Below are 19595 nucleotides of genomic sequence, written 5' to 3'. Positions count from 1 at the left end.
GTTACGAGTGTTTTAAAGTCCCTCAAGGTCAAAAAATAAAAAAGGAGCTTCAAGTCGATCTAATGTGAGCAATTGATGCAAAAAAGCGGAAAACTGCTTGGATTTTTGCAGTCAGTTGGAACATGATGCTGGTGCTTTATTTAAAGTAGATCAAGACGTTTTAGATATGAAAGTTAAAGGCAGAAATGAGGCGTCAATCATTGTTGACCAAGAGGCTGCAGTGTAAATGCAATAACTTAAGTTTACTTTGATTTTTTTTTTGTGTGTGTGTTGAAAAAATAAAATAAAACGCAAGAGTCTACATCACAAGCACAGAAAAGCTGGATCAAAGTTATAGTGTTACATTTTTTCTCCGTAAATATCTCACTCTGCAAATGTCAAAGGTTCAAGGTAAACAAGCGTGTGATCCGACAAAGCCACAGCATGCCACAGCTATCAGGAAAGTATTCAACCACAAACGATTCGACCTGATATCCCTTCTGACAAACATCCAGAGAACTACCACAGCACAGAAACCCACTCGCACAGAAAACACGACTCGTACCGTCACAGCACGTGGAGGAAGCCGAGAGGTAACGTGAGCGGACCTGAAAACACGGGAGGCCGCCCTAAGCGCTCGCATCAGAACGGAGGGCTTTGGATGCTAAACCCTCCCTGCTGGTTAGAAACATTCTTTAGGTTCTGGAAATATATTGCTACACAGTGTTACTCCTTCTTAGTTCATATACATCTGCAGTCTAAGGTTACAGCTAAATCTGGGATGTCAAATAAAGATGCAACATCAATTATTTACATGAGTGTGTCAGTGCAGATTCAGGAACAGGGATTCAGTCCTTGCAATTCAGGAGGAGGGTGGGCGTGGCTATGAGGTGGATGAGGTCTGTCATTTGACAACTTTCACAGTAGAGAAGAGCATCGCTCAGCAGAAAATCCCCTGCTGACGCTCATTTATTCATCCAGAAACGGCGGTCTTTCATGTTTTCTTTCATCGACTGGCTTCAGATACATCAGCAGAATAAATGATCAATGAAAGACGGGTTTTTTTCCCCCTTCTTAAACGGGTAAAGGATAAGAATATTAAGATCATTCAAGGGTGTTCAGTTTTCCCTCAATCCTTCTGAGCTTCTTGAGGGTTCACTTCAGTTCCCCGGACAGGTCAGAGGTCAGGGAAGTGGGTGGGATCTTCCTTGTACTCTGCTGGGATGATGAAAATGGAGTCTTCGAACTCATCGTAGCGGAATTCCTGAAAGGTGACCGTCGCCGTGATGGTGGGGAAGACGGGGATGTCTGAAAAGAAAGACATTAAAAAAAAAAAAGGACGATTTAGTGAAGATTTTTTCACGCGACGCTCTCAGGAACTCGACACGTACCGAGTTTGACGGGAAACCCCGGAGGAAGCTTCATCTGAACGAACTCTCTGAGTTTGTTGAAGTGCTTGAAAGGGGCGACGACTTCCAACACATTTAGTAACCTGGAGACAAACGGGGAAAGGAATCTGCTGCTGGATTTACGCGGTAATAAACAGGATCTCACTATGGTTAACCCTGCTTTACCGACACCGAACCCCAGAAAGCCGTCTAAGGTTCAGACTTTCTTTGTTTTTGACACCTATCTGGAAATAAAGCTTCACAAAACGCTCCACATCTTTCATCTTCAAGCATTGCTTCGATAAACAGACAACTTTTCTGTCATTTATTTATGACTTTTATCTTGTAAAGTTTGTTTGGAAACTGGCCATAAAACTCAGTCATACTTTAGAAACCCAAGAGAAAGTCAAATAAATGAAGGAATTGTTAAAACAGTTTTCTCACATGAAACTGGAATTCTGAGTCAGAGAGAATTTCAAACCGGCAGAACTGGTCAGACATCATCAGAATGATTCCTCTAACTCCAGCATCGGCTGGCTTTTTGCACAATTTAGACTTTCAGCCGAACAAAATGCATTTAACAAAATGCAAAAACGGAATCATGACATTAAAAAGCCATTAGCTATAGTAAAGAATGGAGTTTTAATGTGCTCTCCATTAAGATTCACTTAGTAAGAAAATGAAAGAATTCACTGGAAAAACCTGTTTTTGCATCATCTGCTCATTTTAAGATGCATATATCTTTAAAAAAAAAGCCTTATTTGTTTATCTCCTATAAACTCTCAAGAGGATTTGAAAACAAACTTTTTTACTGAAATAAAATCACCAGATTCTTTCTGATGCTGCATTTTGCTGAACTGTAGGGAGCAGAGTTTGGTCTGCTGTGGATCTCACACTTTGAATAGCAGGAAAACGGAGAATAACTCAACTTTTTCCATAGGAACCAGATCCAAAACATGCACTGGTTTTTCTTTTTTTTGTCATTGTTGTTGTTGTTATGTGTGTTTGTGTGTGTGTGTGTGTGTGTGTGTGTGTGGGGGGGGGGGGGGGGGTTGCTGGGGCATTCCTTTGGAAGCACCCCGTTTCTCTCGGAAAAAGAGGAGCTTAATCTCAATGGGATAAACTGAAATATTGAGGATTTAATGCAAAGATAATTTGACTAATAATAAAGAAATAATAAAGCTTCCTTTCTATAATACACATTTGACAATATTTCATCTTTGGGATAAAATTGTTGGAAATTAACATTTTTTTAACAGTTTTCAACTGTAGGGAAAAGTTTAATTTAAAAACATCCTGTGCTTTTAAAGTTCATTTACTGTTAAACGGATATATTTTTTAAATCATTAATAGGCTCATTTCATCTTCATATTTTGTATTTTTGTAGTTGTCCTGCAGCTTTACGGAGACATTTGTAATGTTTCTCAAAGTTACAGTGACCATCGCAATATCTCGGTTCATCTTCCGTCGTCTCTGTGATTTATTTGAGGCAAATTTGTGAGCTTTTTAATTCAAATCCTTTACGGTGGATTTTTTCTGCATCCTGATTGGCTGCAGACGTGGCCACTCAATCTCTGCATGGCGTCTCCCTGGAGAGAATGTGTTCAGTTTGCCAAATAGACGTAAATATTAGATCGCGAGTTTTTTCTTAAAACTAAGTGTAAAAACTGTAAATAAAGAGGAATAGTCAGATTTCACCTATTTATTGCAGGTTCCTATTAAAACGTCATTCCTGCAGTAAACGAGGTTCCACTAACTGTGAGAGATAAAATGTAAAAAAGAATCCAGGTCAGCAAAACGTGTAATAATCTGTCTCAGAGACACTTAAAGAAATAAGTCCGTATTTTTAACATACCAGGCATAATCTATAATAACTCCCATATATTATTAAGTGATTTTTTTTTTATTAAAAGTGTATGTGTGCAGGATCAAACACACACTACCTTTGCAGTGATTTAAGGCGGAAGGAAGTGCTTACGATTCAATGCCTAAAGGAAAATCCTGACTCATGGCTACGGTGGCTTTGAAGTTCTTCTTGCTCTCCTTACACACAAGTTCCCGACCCAGATGAGGAGGCCTTCAGATGGGAGAACACATGCACACACGCGCACACACACACACACGACATAAAGAGGGAGATTACACCCAAAGCACTTACAGAAATTACCTTGTAGATCTCATGAAAAAACAGGTCAATTATGTGGAGCTAATGCAATCACAGAAAAACACAAGCGCCTCACTTTCCGTGCTCTGCCGTTATGTACTCTTCCCAAGAAATGGTGTTGGGGGTTGGAGCTGTGAGGGACTTCCTCCTCACAGGCTGACGATAGAAGCAAAACAAGATTCAGCGCCATGAGCAACAACATGGTCTGTCGCAGGGAAACAGAAGAAGCACCTCAAAGTTCTGTTCACTGATGCCGCCTCCTTTACTCAAACTCTCCATGATGGCTTTGTTCCTCAATATGTCCTCCTCGCTTAAATGTTCTCGTCGCTTTCTGGACTCCAGCACCAGGCCGTTCACTGAATAGAAGTCAGCCAGGAAGTTTCCCACCCTCTCCTGCGAAAACAGACGGTAAAAGCTGGCGTCTAAAATAACACTTGAGGATGAAACTCTAAAATGGTGGTTAAATGAGGAGGGTTTGTTCTCAGAAAAAGAGGATTTCTTTTTATCTTTGCATTTGTGCGTTTTAAAGATGCTAAATCTGCTCAGGGGGGTGTCAGCACCAGCTTTACCGTTTTGTCCTCTCTGAACAGCCAGCCAATCTGACTGCGAGAGAAAGTGATGGACTTGGTTGACAGGGTTGCAGAGTAGACGTCACTGCTCATCAAAATGTCCACCTCCTCCTCAGTTTCCATCTCCGACTCCTTGTGGGAAACAAAAATGTTGGAATCACTCGTGAAAGCCACAGAATGTGCTCTGGTGGGGTTGTGCCATCCACTGACCTCATGGTGTACTCTTTGGTAAACGTTTGCTTTGTTGTCCAAAACCACAAAGGACTGAGAAGGTACAGCATCGCCGTTGAAAATGAAGCTCAGATCTCCACGCTGGCACTTCATGTCATTAAAATCTACGAGGGTGGTGTCAAGTCTAAATCAGGAAAGAGGAGAACCAACTCAGAATGTAAAGTTTGTTACGTCCTACTTTTTAGATCTAAAAGAAGTTCTTGGCCTGGATATCAACTCTTTTCTGAAGTGTCCCACAGGTACGCTGGTCTTTATCTGGTTGGCGTCTAACCTGATATTAATGCCCTGCTTGTAGATTTTACAGGCATCTGATGGCAGCATCCGGGACAGCAGAGGGACTACAACAGACAAGAATTGGATACATTAGTTTGTGGAAGAAAAATAGGACAAAAAACATTGCTAATTACAAGAGAACTTACAATCTTTATTGCTAGTTTTGTTCATCTTGTTAACTGATCAAACTGAGTCTTAAAAATGTATATGCAGTATAGTATGAGAACTTAATACTAATGAAATAAAATAAAATATAAACTCACCCCAACTCTGAAAGTCCCAATGAAGCTCCAGATAAAAGTCACCAAGCTGGAAAAAAAGTGATAAAAATGCTAAATGTATTTTGTTTAATGTCAGCAGTCAGATTTCTGTGATGCAGGTTAATACATGAAGCTCCAGCCAGAACAGAAACACTCACCTCTCTGAGAGCTTTCAGTAATTTTGGCCGCTTATCTTCCACACTCTCCCTGGACTGCTGCTTTAACTTCCTCAGCACTGCAGTAACTGGAAATGGCAACAAAAATGACTTAGCGCAGAATCAAACTTTCAGCCCCATCATGAGTGTTTAAAATAAACGGGAACGACTGATTGACAAAGATCCTACTGAAAGAACAATACAAACAAAATCAAGGTCATGGAAATTCATACAGAAATTCTCTTGTTAAATTTAGGTTTTAGTGTAGAATTTTTACCAAATTAAAACTTCACTGTTCACAATTTTTCTGTGGTCTAAACACAAACAAATTATTTACCACTATGTCATCATAGGTAATCACCTAAGAAAAGATGAAATCATTTGTAACCCTTGTGCTATCCTAGGCACTTTAATGTTGGGAGTTGGGTCATCTAGACCCACTACAGTGCGCTGAACCTTTTTTCTTCAATGATTTGTGATCTTCACTGGTGTCCATGGATTACATGAAATCTTCCACCTTTATCCACCTTTGTCATGGTAGGGAGAACACGTCAATGGAAGGGTGGGGTCATCTAAGATAGCACAAGGGTTAATCAAATCAAATGTAATATATTGGCACAAAGTCCGGCAATGACTGAATCAGCAGATGGGAATAACTGGTTCAAAAGTCCCATCTCTCTATATATAAATAAGAAAGAGCTAACCAGTGACCCTTCAATGATAGACCAGATGAACCAAGTCAGCACTTCTGAGTATATCCCAGTAATCTCAGAAATGCTGCAATGAGGATGGATGTGGCTAAGAGGGGCAGTGCTGACAAGGCTCCAGGATGTAATAGTTTCACACACATACAAACAGCAACTGAGCTGCTGACACAAGGCGCCCAGGCGATGACAGATGACAAGATTGCAGAGTTTTGAGAACTGCTAGGAGAAGAAAACAAAGGTGTGCTTTCTAGAGCAAACCTTGCTTTAACTGAACGGTACCTGCTGTTGATGCTATTTAGGTTAAAGTCCAAACACCCTGCTGTGTCAGTGGAGTTTGACTTTCAGTGTCCTTGCTGAACATTTGAATGTAGTCAGCTCCTTTTCCACCTGCTTCTCTAAGCTGTGACCTCCTCAAAGCTCCCGAGTCCCTCTCCCTGACCAGTCTGTCATGACATGCAAAGATAACCGAAGCGCAGGGTACCAGAGGTCACGCTCATTGATTTACTACACTAGAGACCCTGAGAAATGAAAAAAGAGGGAGCTTTTTCTTTAAAAACTGACTTTTTTTATTAAGTTGGTTCAAAAATGGGGCTGCACTGAATTTAAAGAAGTCCTATTCTGATGTGGAGCAGTAAAGATCTTATAAGCTAAGCTCTTTTTAATATCATAAGCTGTGGCAGATGCTGATATCCAGATCATCTGGATGGCGAGTTCGTGGAAAATCCCGACCTTCAGCTTTCGAGTTGAACCCACACGGCAGCTGCTAGTTGATCAGTCATAGAAATGTCCTCTGAACACTAATAGTTTTACCTTTGACTCAAGCAGTAGGTTCAACATTTACAGGCTGTTTCCTTCTAAAAGAGTTTGTCAGCAAAATAGAACATTTTAGAACATATGATTTAACTTTCAACAACTAAAATGCTAAAAAATGTAGAAAAATGTAACATTTTCCAAACAAAACATAACAGAAAAAACAAATCGGGCTGAATCTGTTAAATAATTATACAGATAGAATAGAAGGAGGACTTGGTTTGTTCTGATTGCTTACTCATCTGCCTGTCACCATAGCTGATAGCTTCCGCCAGAGGACTCCATCCCTGTGCGTTCTTTACTTTCACAGGTGCATTATGGGCCAGGAGAAGGAGAGCACACTCTGAAAGATTACAAATAAAGGAAACCAGTGAGTAAAGTTGAACTGACACAGTAGGGGGAGGTGTTTTTAAAGAACCATATTTTTACTTGGGACATTTACAAGGTTTTTTAGGCAATACAAAGCCATTTTTAGGGTGCTATAAATGCATTTTTACTATGGAAGAAGTTATTTTCCTATTGTCAGAATATGCGTTTGATTCAAAAAATCAAATTGATGCATACCATTATATAATCGTTTCAAATTAAATGTAGTCAATTAAAATCCATGTTGGATGGAGGCACTGTAGGTTTGTTTTACTAGAACGTAAAAATGACCAAGTGCATCACAGCACATGTGATGGCAGCAAAAAATGATCAAGCCATCATTCCAGTCCAATGTGTGGAAACACTTTGAACTTTGCAAAGACATGTGACCACAACATTATGCCACATTTTTGGTTATAGATGTTCTCGGTCGATTTGGTGTCAATGAATCGGATCAAACTGGATCCTTCAAACTGAAACAATATCAATAAATTGTAACCCCAGCCACAAATTATGAAATCAATCAAATCATTGTTAAAATGAGTTGTTACACCACTATAAATAATTAACTAGATTTTTTTTTATAACATAATCCTCTGGAATTAGATTGACAGATTACCAGGGTAAAGGGAAAAGGCTCCAAATAATTTCTGCTATTGTTATTCAAGCTTACCTTTATGTCCCATCATCACAGCCAGGTGAAGAGGTGTGTTTCCTGAAAAGACAGACAATTTTCCCTTTTTTAATAGACACAAAAGATTGCATTTAAAAACAAAACTAAGGATAAACATGAATAGGAATTAAGTATATTAAAACCTACCATGCACATCCTTCTGAATGATGCTGTGTGTCCTAATGAGGGAGGAGAGTCGACGCACGTCTCCTTTGAACACGCACTCGTGCACAGGAAACTGCAATTCCTCGTTGGTCAGGATAATAGGATTCTTGTTTTTATCAACGCATGCGTTGTCGTTGATGTTGTTTGCATTGAGATGCTGATGCTGCTTCAGCAACGAGCTTTCGATGGATTTCTGGAGAGCCTTATTTATCTTGAAATTGTTGCTGGTACCTTTAGGGTTGGTTTCGTTAGAGGTTTCGTCATAAATGTCCCTTATCTCTTCATTTTTGTTAAGCTTGCTGTTGTGGTCTTTCCGCACTGACCGTAGTTTTTCACCTGTCATGATGATGATGAAGAACGGGGGATTGCTAGCCTTGAACTCGACGGTGTATCGGTGACGTTAATTTGTCCGCAAAGCAGCATTAGCGAATTAAATAAAAAGTGAAATCAAATAAACCGCCAATACTTTCAAGTTAACTATATATTTTTGTCATTTAAAATTATTTCTAAACGTTAGACGGTGGCTTTCCGGTTAGCTTGCTAAGTCACAATAAAAAAAATACTGTATGATTATGATGGGTGCGGCTATGATACTGAAATTGATGCTGAACATAAAAGAACACTGTAAATAAACAAAAACAACGCAGAAAGCTACATCGTTTTTCCTTGTATCATCTTTTGTACTTACTTTTGAAAAATTACGGCGGCTGCGAATTATGAGCGTTTGCAGGAATAAACGGACGGCTACAGCTCATGCTAGGTTCTCTCGTATCGCGAGATTTCACGGTAGTTCAAACGAACGACGGTGCTACGTCATTTTAATGAGACGGGCTGTTGCTGATTAGCTAGTAGCTCGCTGGCTAACAACAAACTCTTATGATGGCGACTTCAAAAAAGGGGAAAAAGGTGGTAAATCAAGAAGAACTCCGGCGGTTGATGAGGGAGAAACAAAGACAAACCGCTGACAAGAAGCGCGTGGAGTCTCCGTTCGCCAAATACAACAGTCTGGGACATCTGAGCTGCACGCTCTGTAGTGTGCAGGTGAAGTCCGATCTACTGTGGCCGGCTCATGTCCTCGGTAAACAACACAAGGATAACGTTGCAGAGCTAAAAGGAGCAAAAACGACACCAGCGCCGAGTCAAACACCGAAGAGAAAAGCCCCTGACACCGAAGCAGTTACCGCAAAAAAGGCGAAGCCCGCGTCGGTTGCAAGTCAGTCTACATCCGATGCTTCTGAGAAACCTCTCACCACCCAACAGTCTGCGGGTCTGAGTCTGCTAGCCGGTGTTTATGACGACGAGGATGCCAACGCTGAGTCTGAGGCACCTGCTCAGGGAGCGGACGGAGGCCTTCCAGCCGACTTCTTTGACAGTTCCATCCCATCCACACCCGCCATCTCTCACTCCGGATCCGTCCTGAAAGCCGAAACGAAGGAAAAGCCCCCCGAGAAGAAAGAAAACACATCGGAGGTGCTGCCCGAGGGCTTCTTCGACGACCCAGTAAGGGATGCCAAAGTGCGCAATGTGGATGCTCCCAAGGATCATATGGACAAAGAGTGGGAAGAATTCCAGAAAGAAATTCGCCAAGTGAACACAAAATCCGAGGCCATCGTTGCGGAGGACGATGAAGAGGGGCGTCTGGAGCGCCAGATAGACGAGATCGACGAGCAAATCGAGTGTTACAAAAGGGTGGAACTGCTGCGGGACAAGAGAGATGCTGTGAAAAGCAAAGCTCTGCCCAAAAAAGACAAACCAAAAGAAATACAGGAAGACGTAGACGATGAGGATGATGAAGAGGAATTGTTGGGACTTTTGACCCAGGACTGGAGGGCCAAAGGGGCTCTTGCTTGAGTTTCATAAATGCATCACTTCTTGTGTCCAACTCAACTCAAAACAATTATTTTGTACAAAAAATGCTGTCAACTCAAGAGATTTATAACTAACTTTCCTTTTTGTCCGGTCTAGAATGGGTTTTGAAAACTGCAAATCACAAGTAAAATGGATTATTCAAAGGAGAACAGCGTTTTCTCTGTCTTTTGTCAAAACTATTGCGACCAAAAACAAACCTTAAACATTCTTTTATTGGTGCTCAAACACAAAACATTCATAAAATCTCCCATGTACAGTAGCAGCATGAACTCGTCAGTTATCACGGAAAAAACATTACACACTTTAAAATTTCCAAATGTTTCATGTCACACAAGAAGCAACATGCAAAGTAAAATACAAATGATTAAACTTTCAATTTAACTCATTTTACAAGGGAATATACATTTTTACAAAGCTCAAAAGGAACCAGGATAGTTTTGTATTCAAACGCCTAACAGGTGATGGTCAGTGCTTCTTATACTACCTGTTACTGCAAGTTAGGTGTGCTTTCTGCCTAAACTACATTTTTATTGCTTAATCTGCCTCACACGGATGCACCTCAAAGATTCAAAGCGAGTATAGCCCTTCAAATATGAAACAGGAAAAAGTACAAAGAGAAGGACGCAGACTAAATACTTGATCCCAGTTGTAACTTAGGAAAATATGCATGTCACATCTTAAGAAAGAGCATAAAAGTTCATATTTAAGATCAACAAGGAAAAGGTATAAAAACACCAGAGGTCTGACAAAAACTGTGTTTCTAGTAGTCATTTGTAAACATTCAAAATACAGATCTAAAGATTCAGGTTAGCAGGACCGCATAGTTGTGTGAATAGGTGAGGAGCATCTCCATAAACTGGCAGTTATGTTCTATCCTACTATAGAAAAACACTAAATCATTACATCCAGATGACAAAAACAGGAGTACATGGATAAAAGTCGGACACTGAAGGTGGAAAAATGGACTCCAGGCATCTCTAAAAATAAGCAGAATTCGATTAAACAAGAAGCAGACATGACTTCCTAACACTACAGTTAAATATTTGGTAATGTTTTGTGGTGGATGAAAAGATAAAATGGAACTTAGGATAGAAGGATTGAGCAGATCAGCACTGCCCCCCCCCCATTCAGCATGACAAAAATCCAATTCACAAAATAAAATGCAGCAACTTCAGAAAAAAAAACTTGCAGCCCTCCAGACCTGTCTGGGTTTCAATACTGTTCACTGCTGATAGAATGTGTGCTTAAAAACCCACGGCCACTCTCAGCTCTGTCAGGGAATACATCTTGTCCCCGTTGCTGTCGAAGCACTCCATGGTGCGTTCGCTGGGAGCCGACGTCTGCAACACTTCCTTCAGGTCGTTGTAGGTAAGACCGGGAGAATGAGGCTCTGCAGCGGCTCGCTCAAACAGGTCTTCTAAATCTATGAACAAAACAACAAAACTTTATGTGAAATGCAACACTTATTGGATTACCACCTTAGGGCTGAGGTGGTCTAGGAAGTACTTTATTTAAACCTGTAAGATGGGGTAGTTTTACCTTTCAGAGAACTGACACCTCGCAGGGACACCCTCCTTGAACATTTTACCCCCGCATTCCTCTTGTGCCGGGGTACAGTTAAAAAGCGAGGCCGTCTGCTCGTCGTCAGCAGTGGTGAAGCGGACTCTATTGAATGAAAAAAGAAAAAACATTACAGTGAATCAGTGAAAATACAGTTTACGGTTAGTAGAAACTGATCAGTATTACTGTACCAGGAGATGCTGTGGTTGTAGGAGCATCCTTTAGCATCCTGTTGTCTGAAGGTTGGCTAAATTCTGGTGAAGTTTCTGTTCCATTATTCTGCACCTAAGAAAAAAAAAACAGTAAAATTTTAGGTATTTGGAATAAACAAAATAAAAATAGACAAGCATTACACACAATAGCTTAACTCTAACTGTTGGACTTTAGCATAAAGGTGTTTTACACCCAGAATGATATTGAGTTTGTGGGAGAACCTGATGGCAGTTTGTGCCAATTGAGCAGCAAAAGCTTTAAAAACAACCCGTATTTTGGTTTTAATAAACAGAAAACCCTGTAAATGAATTAATATGATATAGAACAATCAATTTATCAAGGTGAAAACAAAATATCGGTACGAAATAGGGCTGCACGATATGAGGAAAACTTGCAATTTACTATATTAATGATCAATATTACAATGACGATGTAACTTGGGATACATAAACAAATCGCAAAACTACCAAAAACATCATTTCCATTTTACTGCAACAGTTTAATTTAAATAAGAGTCAACATAAATTAAATTATAATCCACATGACCCTCGTCTACATAGGAGGCAAACATCTAACATAAAATGGCTCCATCTGATTGGTCAAATGCATAAAGGCATTTATTTGATTAGTTAAATACTTCAAGCAACCATAAGATTGTTTTAGAACATTTAAGATAACCATTTATCGCAATTTTCACTGACTTTTACAAAATGCTTATTGCACAGCTTGATATTGCGATAACGATAAGTTTACGATTTATGGTGCAGGCCTAGTACAAAAGTAAAACGAGGCCATCTTTAGGTACAGATGTCCTGATCCGATCATGTGATCAAAAATCTGGCCTGAATTTGATCACATATTTTCAGACTCAATTGGAATCAGATGTTGTATCTCGATCAGGTCGGCGCATAACGGCAGCCCACAAACAAGCTACAATCCAAACTCTACAAAAGTTTAGTGGCTCATTTAAAAAAACAAAACAAATGAAACTCTTGGTAACCCATTGGAACCTGTCTAATATATCAAAACAAGCACTACAAAAAATTCCTAGGAAGTTCCTAGTTCAAAGCTAAAACTTAACAAATAGCTCAACAAATCTTCATGCCAAAACATGATAAAAACGTTTTTATGGAGTGCAGTAACAACATGCACATTTTTCTTTGTTTATTAGTCTTCTGTCAAAGAAACCATGTTCGGGGTAACAAGAGTATCAAACGTTGACATACTGAATGCGATCCATAAGCTAAGCAGCACATTTGCATCCCTTGAGAAGGAAATCTGTAAAAGCTCTGTGGATATTGTAATCCTCGTGGAAACTATGGTAGACTTAGATCATCAGGCTAAAAATGTTGTCAATATGTTATAATGTGCTTCATCTTTCACAGATTTATTTCAGTTCAATGTACATGCTTTTTTTTTTTTAACTGCATCCTGTTCGGTCCTAATTGGCTGTAGACAAGTGTCAGTCAATCTCACTCATGCTGTACAGAATGCGTTCAGTTTCCAAATTTACATAAATCTGCACATCTTTAGTTTATTCTATAATACTAGACTTCGTTTGAACTTTGAGAGTTTACGCAAGCAAGAGAGAAGAGTCCCAAAATATCAGACACAAGTGTATAAAGTGTGTAGTGAGGAGTTTTACAGCCTTAAATTTTGATTATGATCATTGTTAAAAAAAATCAAGTTGACTACTTCACGAATTTGACCCGTCGCAGGTTATTTTTAGAATGCAACTCCTGCGATAAAAGAGGGATCACTGTACATTCTGATCTAAGCACAGGAGACACAGCCAGGAGATTCTTCGCTCCCACAGATCTGCCTCCCCAGAAAGTGAAGGGATCTCTTTGAGGAGAGTCTCCTACATTTGCTAAAGCTTATCTTTGGTCGTCCTGCTTTAGGGCTTGGATTTAACCTCAGGTCTGTTTAGTTTGGTAACTGGGGACTGTTTAAAAATAATATTAACAGAGAATTGATTAGATTGTTAAAGATGTGATATCTGATGTTTTTACTTGTTTCCTTTCTCTTTAAAGATCCTTAAAAAACTGGTCGCAATAAATTAACTCAATAAAAACTTTGCATTGTGGATTTTGGTCCCATCCTTTCAGGCACAGAGATTTAACCAAAAAGGGCTTCCAGCTTCTTGAAGCTACATTTTGCTAAAATGTGTCCAAACTAATGGATAAAGACCACCTTTTTGACTTTTAATGTTGAAGCCCTGAAACATTTAACGTGATCCCGTGACTGGGTCAAGTCTTTGCCTATTTAAGTGCTTTTAGTCAGTCGCCTCCATCTCTATCATCACTTAAAATGTACGTATTCCTCTGAAACCAATCATTTTACAACGGACTCACGCTGCGTTCGGACCCGTTCTCCAGAAAGGCCACTCTCTGATGAAGTTCTGCCACAGTAGACAGGAGGAGGTGGATCTGCTCATCGGTCCAAGTGTGGCGCTTCTCCTCTGTCTTATTAACTTCAGTCATGACTTTTCTAAGATCCGTTATGTCCTATGCAAACACAGAAAAACATCGACTTGCAGTACAGCTTTAGGCACAGGTGCAAACAAACTACATTCATTTTAATACTTGGGTTGTGAACAGAAAATAGTGTTTAGAGCTATCAAGTATTCCAAAATGTCAGAAGACACATTTAAAATTCCTAAATTGACTACAAAAAATGTTACATAAAGTGTAAATTACATGGCAACCTCCTTTCACTTTCTTTTTTACTTCAGCAATTTGATTTAAAAAACAAAAACAAAGGACTTGCAAATATAGGTTAACACACTATCCTTGCCTCTGTAATAACCACAAACACTGCCTTTTGGTATGATCCATGCCACAGATCAACTAGCCGTCAGAATTCTCATGTATGTAATTACATTAACTTCAGGTTTTAATGAAACAAATGCATAAACGCCCCGCTACAGAAAAAGCAACAATCATCTTGATTGCTTTAAAGAAGTAAATGCACTCCTCTATGTTTTCTGTAGACAGTCATCCATGTATGCAGGCATCAATAATAAATAAGCAAAGCAGCATCTGGCGCTTTTTTTCCATGAGCCTCATTTTTATGCATAAAGAACGCCGCATGTGATTTTTCAGATTTGCTCGGTAACATTAACAGCTTAACAGGTTTGTTTTAAACATTTTGAACCATATTGTCAATTGACAACAGAAATGGAATAGTAAAATAGACATAAAAAAGCTTGTAGTACCAGAAACATTGTGTTAAAACCAGCCTGCATTTTGAATTTCTATTGGAATGTCGGCTAATTGTGTCTCCCAGCAGTCCTGGACTGTAACCACCAGGGAGTTCTAGATTTTCTTCTTTCTTAGTGCGCCTTTGAGCAAAATGTCGGCGCTGCCTCGACCTCGAAACTTCACCAAAATCTGCTTACACCTAGTACCCAGTAAAAGTGAATTTGCACAGAGAACGAGCTCATCCCTCGAATGATGACATCACAGCCACCAAAGCCAATAAAAAAAATGTAAAAAAAACAATGAACAGGGTCAAAATTTCTCATGGGGCTCAAAAATTTCTTTTTTCTTTTTCAAAATCCATACATGTCAGGGATATCCAAAGGAAATTATTATGGGCAGGTCCCAGGATCCACGGCTCGAGCCATTTAGTGGCAAAATGTTAAATTTCACAATTTGCTAATTTTTTCCCCCAATATGAAAAAAAAAAAAAAAGTTTTGTTTAAGCAAACTTCATGAAATTTCACACACATGCTTCCAGGTTAAATCAACGATAATAACCAAAGTTCTGTTAACCTTTAGCCTCAGGAAGAGGCTGCCAACACCTTTAGTATCAGCCAAAACTGACTGAAAACTCCTCCTGGGGTTTTGAAGCTATCGCCTCCTAACTCCTCCAGCATTATTGGCAAGCTGCTTGTGAAAAAAGATTTTGAACAGCGTAAGTGGCGAGCTTGAAAAAGGTGCCGTTCATTTCTTGCTCGCACACCATGATATTGTAAATAAACTGAACGAAACAATAGAAAACATGATAGGACTATATTAAGAATCTCTGCAAAAACCTTTCTCCAAGGAAAATCCATAAGTTCACTTTTGCCAAATCTTCTAAAAATTGCACAGATCCCCCCCCCCCCCTCAGGCAGCCGAAACGTAAAATGGTTGCTATGGAGATAAAACCATCAGCTAGTGTGTGTGTCCCATACAATGCCTCTCGTGGTTTTGACTGACATTACTTCTTGAACTGCTGCATTAAGCTTCATTATCAATGTAACAAAATCCAACAAAGAGGCAAAAAAACCCAAAAAATTGGAACGGTATAAAATGCTTTCATAACGTTTTTGTAACTGGGCATGCACACTGTGTCACATCCAGTTCTTCCATAGCACTTGGTGGAAGCATGGCTTTCAAAGCCTTGAATTATTAACAAAGAAACAAAGCTAATTCTAGGCAAAGCAGGAAGGAAGTAAAGCAATTATGTATGAATCAGAAGGCCTGTAATTCAAGCTCTGGTCTCAGTTTTCTTTAGTTCTCAGTACTTTACGCTAATGTTTCAATCAGTGGGTGGATGAAAACTTCTGGACATCAAGCGTGGATGTTATTAATGTGTAATATGAGATTTAGGGAGCTTTGGGGTAACTGCTAGTCGAGCAAAGTTGCTAGAAATCAATCTGATAAAAAATTGTGACTTAAAGGTACCACAGTCTTCTCCATGGTGTCCTCATTCTTCTGACTTTCAAGAGCAGTCTGCATAGTCTTCACATCATGTTGCACACTGGTTAGTGTGCTGCCAATTGTTGCAACACTCTGGAACACAAAAGATTCAGGGAAATAAGTTACAGGAATCAATACCAATCTCCTTTTTTCCCCTTAGGTAATGTTGGATTTACCTTCTGAAGCTCTTCCACGGTTGTGGGAAGGCTGATTAAATCAGCAGCTGATTTCAGGTTGGCCTTCAAATGGGAAACAGCAGAGTCCAGCACACTGATCTGTGTGGGGAAAACTTGAATGAACCTCTGAGATTCAACTTCAATTGCTGTTTTTTAAAAAATACCTTATGCATCAAAAGGAATTGGTTACATGCAAATGACAAAAACAGCAATAGTAAAGGCTAAATTAAACATCCAACATTCTAACTCAGGTGATACAATACTGTAAAAAGATGAAAGCTTCTTATAAATCTCCATTATCTTAATTATCTGTCTACATGGAATAGACAGAAAGTGTTTAGTTTCTGAATAACAGGAGGTCACTGCAATTCAAATTTGCAAAGAAGTTTTTGATCTCATTAAATTATAGATCTAAAGCAAAGACACTGAACCACAGCAACCGTTCGTTACAGGAATGATTCAGTTGATCGTCTGCGTTTGTGCAACGAAAGACGCCAAACCTTTGACTGGAGAAAACGACCAACCTTTCGGTTCATTTCTGTTAGGTTAGACCACAGCTTGTTTAACCCGTTGTCTCCATTCTCAATGTTTTCCAGCTTTTTCTCCTTGTTCTTCAGGTCCTCGTTTAATTTTAGGATTTCACTTGATGACAGTTTCTGGGTGGATTCCACTGCAAAACAAAGAAAGTAAAAGAATAGAATGTGAAAAGTTTTGCTAAACCTTTTCCGATTCTTTTGCTGAAATTTTAAACAAACCTAAAGGACTTGTATTTCGGGTAGATGTATACCTCTAGATTTACAGTAAACACTTCTCTAAAAGGTCAAAATCTGAGCATCTGAGAATGACTTTGCAACAGTTAATCCTAAACCTTCAATTGACCAATTTGTTTGGAGGATGCTTTTATTTCATGGCGTCTGGAAAAACCAGACCTTAATGATCTTATAAATTCAGCTGATAGATGTGTTTTGCCTTTACTGACCTAAATCAAGAATTTAGGCCAAAAACTAAACCCAATGACTTAACTGGGACGTGCAGAAGGCTAGTTACGAATAGCTTGTTTTACAGGTTGTTCCAGTATTACTCTGAACACACAAAAGTTAACAGCAAATACCTGCATACGTTTTGCTCTGTAATGCTAATATTTAACCTTAGGCTGTCTTTATTTTTATGTAAATATCCTCGCATTTTTCACATTAAAGAAATAGCTTCACAAAAAAACGCTGGAACAGTCGACTCCTTTTGACTCTTTACAAATTTGACCGCACCTCAAGTTTCTGTGCATTTAGAACAATAAACAAAAGAATAACAATAAAAGACAGACAGATGTGGTGAGAGGTTTTATTTGAGATGAGCTGGCTGTAACCGGGAGGGGAATCACCCAAAACAGCTGTTTCAGAGGAACATCAAGGATTGTTTTACAACTTTATAGGTTTTAAAACAGAAATTTGACGAGCATAGAACAACATTATGCAGCTCCTTTAGATCTTAAGAGCAGCCATGTTAGAAGCTTTTATAATTTATCTTTTGGTGTGGTAAACTTACTGCTGTGCAGCTTCTCTTTCATGGAGTCCAGATCTTCTTTCAAAGCAATCTGCATCCATATGAGTCCAGCACAGGCCATGACACAAGCAGCAAGGATGATAAACAGAAACAAAGGGTAGCACACGTTGCAGCACTGACTGTAATTTCTCCTGTAAAGAGAAAGAACACAGAAACATGACATGAAACAAGTGAAAAACCTAATAATTAATTCATTAACTCCTCTACAAAAGCTAATTAAAGGCTGCCATGCATACACAACATTATAATGAAAATAAAAAGATATTTCAGGGTAAAAACAAAACAAAAAAAAGAACAACATGAACTATTTACTAATAAAAGTAGTTATATAGTAGTTTAAAATGTTATATTGCCCTATGGATGCAAATTCCCAGATTCTGAACACTTAAATAATATTAATAATTAAACCAACTGTTTCTTTGAAATCATGATAATGAAATATTTCATGTGAATATAATCTCTGTATTGGTGTGTGTGTGTGTGTGTGTGTGTGTATATATATATATATATATATATATATATATATATATATATATATATATATATATATATATATATATATATATATATATATATATGCAGACGTATAATTGCTTTCATAACAGCAATGTAGTAATTACAATTTTGGAAATTGTATGGTTTATATATAATAATAATAATAAAATAATAACTGCAGGTTTACTATATATATATATATATATATATATATATATATATATATATATATATATATATATATATATATATATATATATATTAGCAAAAATACTTTACAATGAATGTAAAGTGCAAAATGCCAATTTTGCAAAGTTATTATTTACTATTGCTTTTGTTTTTTTAAACATTGTGTTTCATACAACGATCATAGTGTCCAACAATGAAATGTCAGAATGTGATAAAGTCACTTACTTTCCAAAGTTAGCTCCGCTGTTCAGATGATTGAAGTCGTCTTCTGAACTCGAATCGGACTCTGAACCCGGTGGTTCGGTACGAAGAAGTCTGTGACCGGACCCCTTTTTGGTCTTTTTTCTCTTACTGTCCCCGAGTCCGATCAAGGCATTCAGCTCCTTCCTCTTCTTCATCTTTTTCTGAGGGGTCAGCGAACCTGCCGGACCCGATTTGAACCCAACTAAGTCCAATGTGTGTTCCAGTTTGGTGGCTGTTGTCGTTCACGGACCAGCTAAGCTACCTTGGATTGGCTAGCTTGAATTTTACGGAAATGAACCAATAAAGGTAAATACATCAGATCTGAAATTTCACTACTTTACCGATGTATACCCAAAACGGCTTTCAATATCATGCAATTTTGTCTACAGTATAATAAAGTCCTACAATTTATTTTAAAGTGAACTTTTATCCGGACTGCTTCTAATGATGCTAACGTTTGCTAGTGGCTGCTGAGCCCTCAAATCGTCTCTACTTGAGTTGAATTTTTAAACAAAAGTCCCTAATTCTTTTTGGGGAAAAAACTTAAGATACAGATAAAGAGTAATTTAAAAAGTCCTCACAATAAACTCTCGCAAATCATGTAGTAATGTTTTCAGGGATTATCTTGACGCTTGTTTTGTTGTGGCGGAGTCCGAGTAACTTCACAGCTGATTGGACCGATGAGAATGATGTCACTTCCTGCCAAAGCTTTTAGCAAAATAAAAGAAGCCCAAATATTTCGTTGATTTTACTAACTTTAAAAAACTAAAAAAAACAAAAAAAAAAAAGCAAAAATAAAGCTATTTATTTATTTATTTAGAATTAAATATCTGATTTCAATTTTTGATCATTTTTCAAGTTA

General features: G+C 38.6%; 3 protein-coding genes across 3 annotated transcripts; 1 reads left to right on the top strand and 2 right to left on the bottom strand.

The window, feature by feature from the left end:
- Positions 1-216: 216 nt before the first annotated feature.
- Positions 217-8505, bottom strand: LOC101171363 (ankyrin repeat domain-containing protein 13C-like). Its single transcript, XM_004079383.4, has 13 exons — positions 7723-8505; positions 7576-7617; positions 6775-6879; positions 5023-5108; positions 4868-4913; positions 4603-4669; positions 4311-4455; positions 4101-4232; positions 3763-3924; positions 3608-3687; positions 3346-3444; positions 1371-1471; positions 217-1287 (listed from the first exon to the last, which is right to left on the bottom strand). The coding sequence occupies exons 1-13, from the start codon at positions 8081-8083 to the stop codon at positions 1157-1159; spliced, it is 1557 nt and encodes a 518-aa protein (XP_004079431.1). The 5' UTR covers positions 8084-8505; the 3' UTR covers positions 217-1156.
- Positions 8506-8561: 56 nt separating this feature from the next.
- On the top strand, positions 8562-9758 carry znf830 (zinc finger protein 830). The gene has a single exon (XM_004079382.3). It carries the CDS (start codon positions 8617-8619, stop codon positions 9589-9591), a length of 975 nt encoding a protein of 324 aa, XP_004079430.1. The 5' UTR covers positions 8562-8616; the 3' UTR covers positions 9592-9758.
- Positions 9759-9803: 45 nt separating this feature from the next.
- efcab14 (EF-hand calcium binding domain 14) lies at positions 9804-19415 on the bottom strand. The gene is made up of 9 exons (XM_004079478.4): positions 18716-19415; positions 17789-17937; positions 16771-16916; positions 16247-16345; positions 16056-16163; positions 13737-13889; positions 11361-11454; positions 11149-11274; positions 9804-11032 (listed from the first exon to the last, which is right to left on the bottom strand). Exons 1-9 carry the CDS (start codon positions 18886-18888, stop codon positions 10854-10856), a joined length of 1227 nt encoding a protein of 408 aa, XP_004079526.1. The 5' UTR covers positions 18889-19415; the 3' UTR covers positions 9804-10853.
- Positions 19416-19595: the final 180 nt, after the last annotated feature.

This window comes from Oryzias latipes, chromosome 17, assembly GCF_002234675.1.
Source record: "Oryzias latipes chromosome 17, ASM223467v1".
In the NCBI taxonomy this organism is placed as follows: domain Eukaryota; kingdom Metazoa; phylum Chordata; class Actinopteri; order Beloniformes; family Adrianichthyidae; genus Oryzias; species Oryzias latipes.
This window is presented reverse-complemented; position numbering and strand designations above follow the sequence as displayed.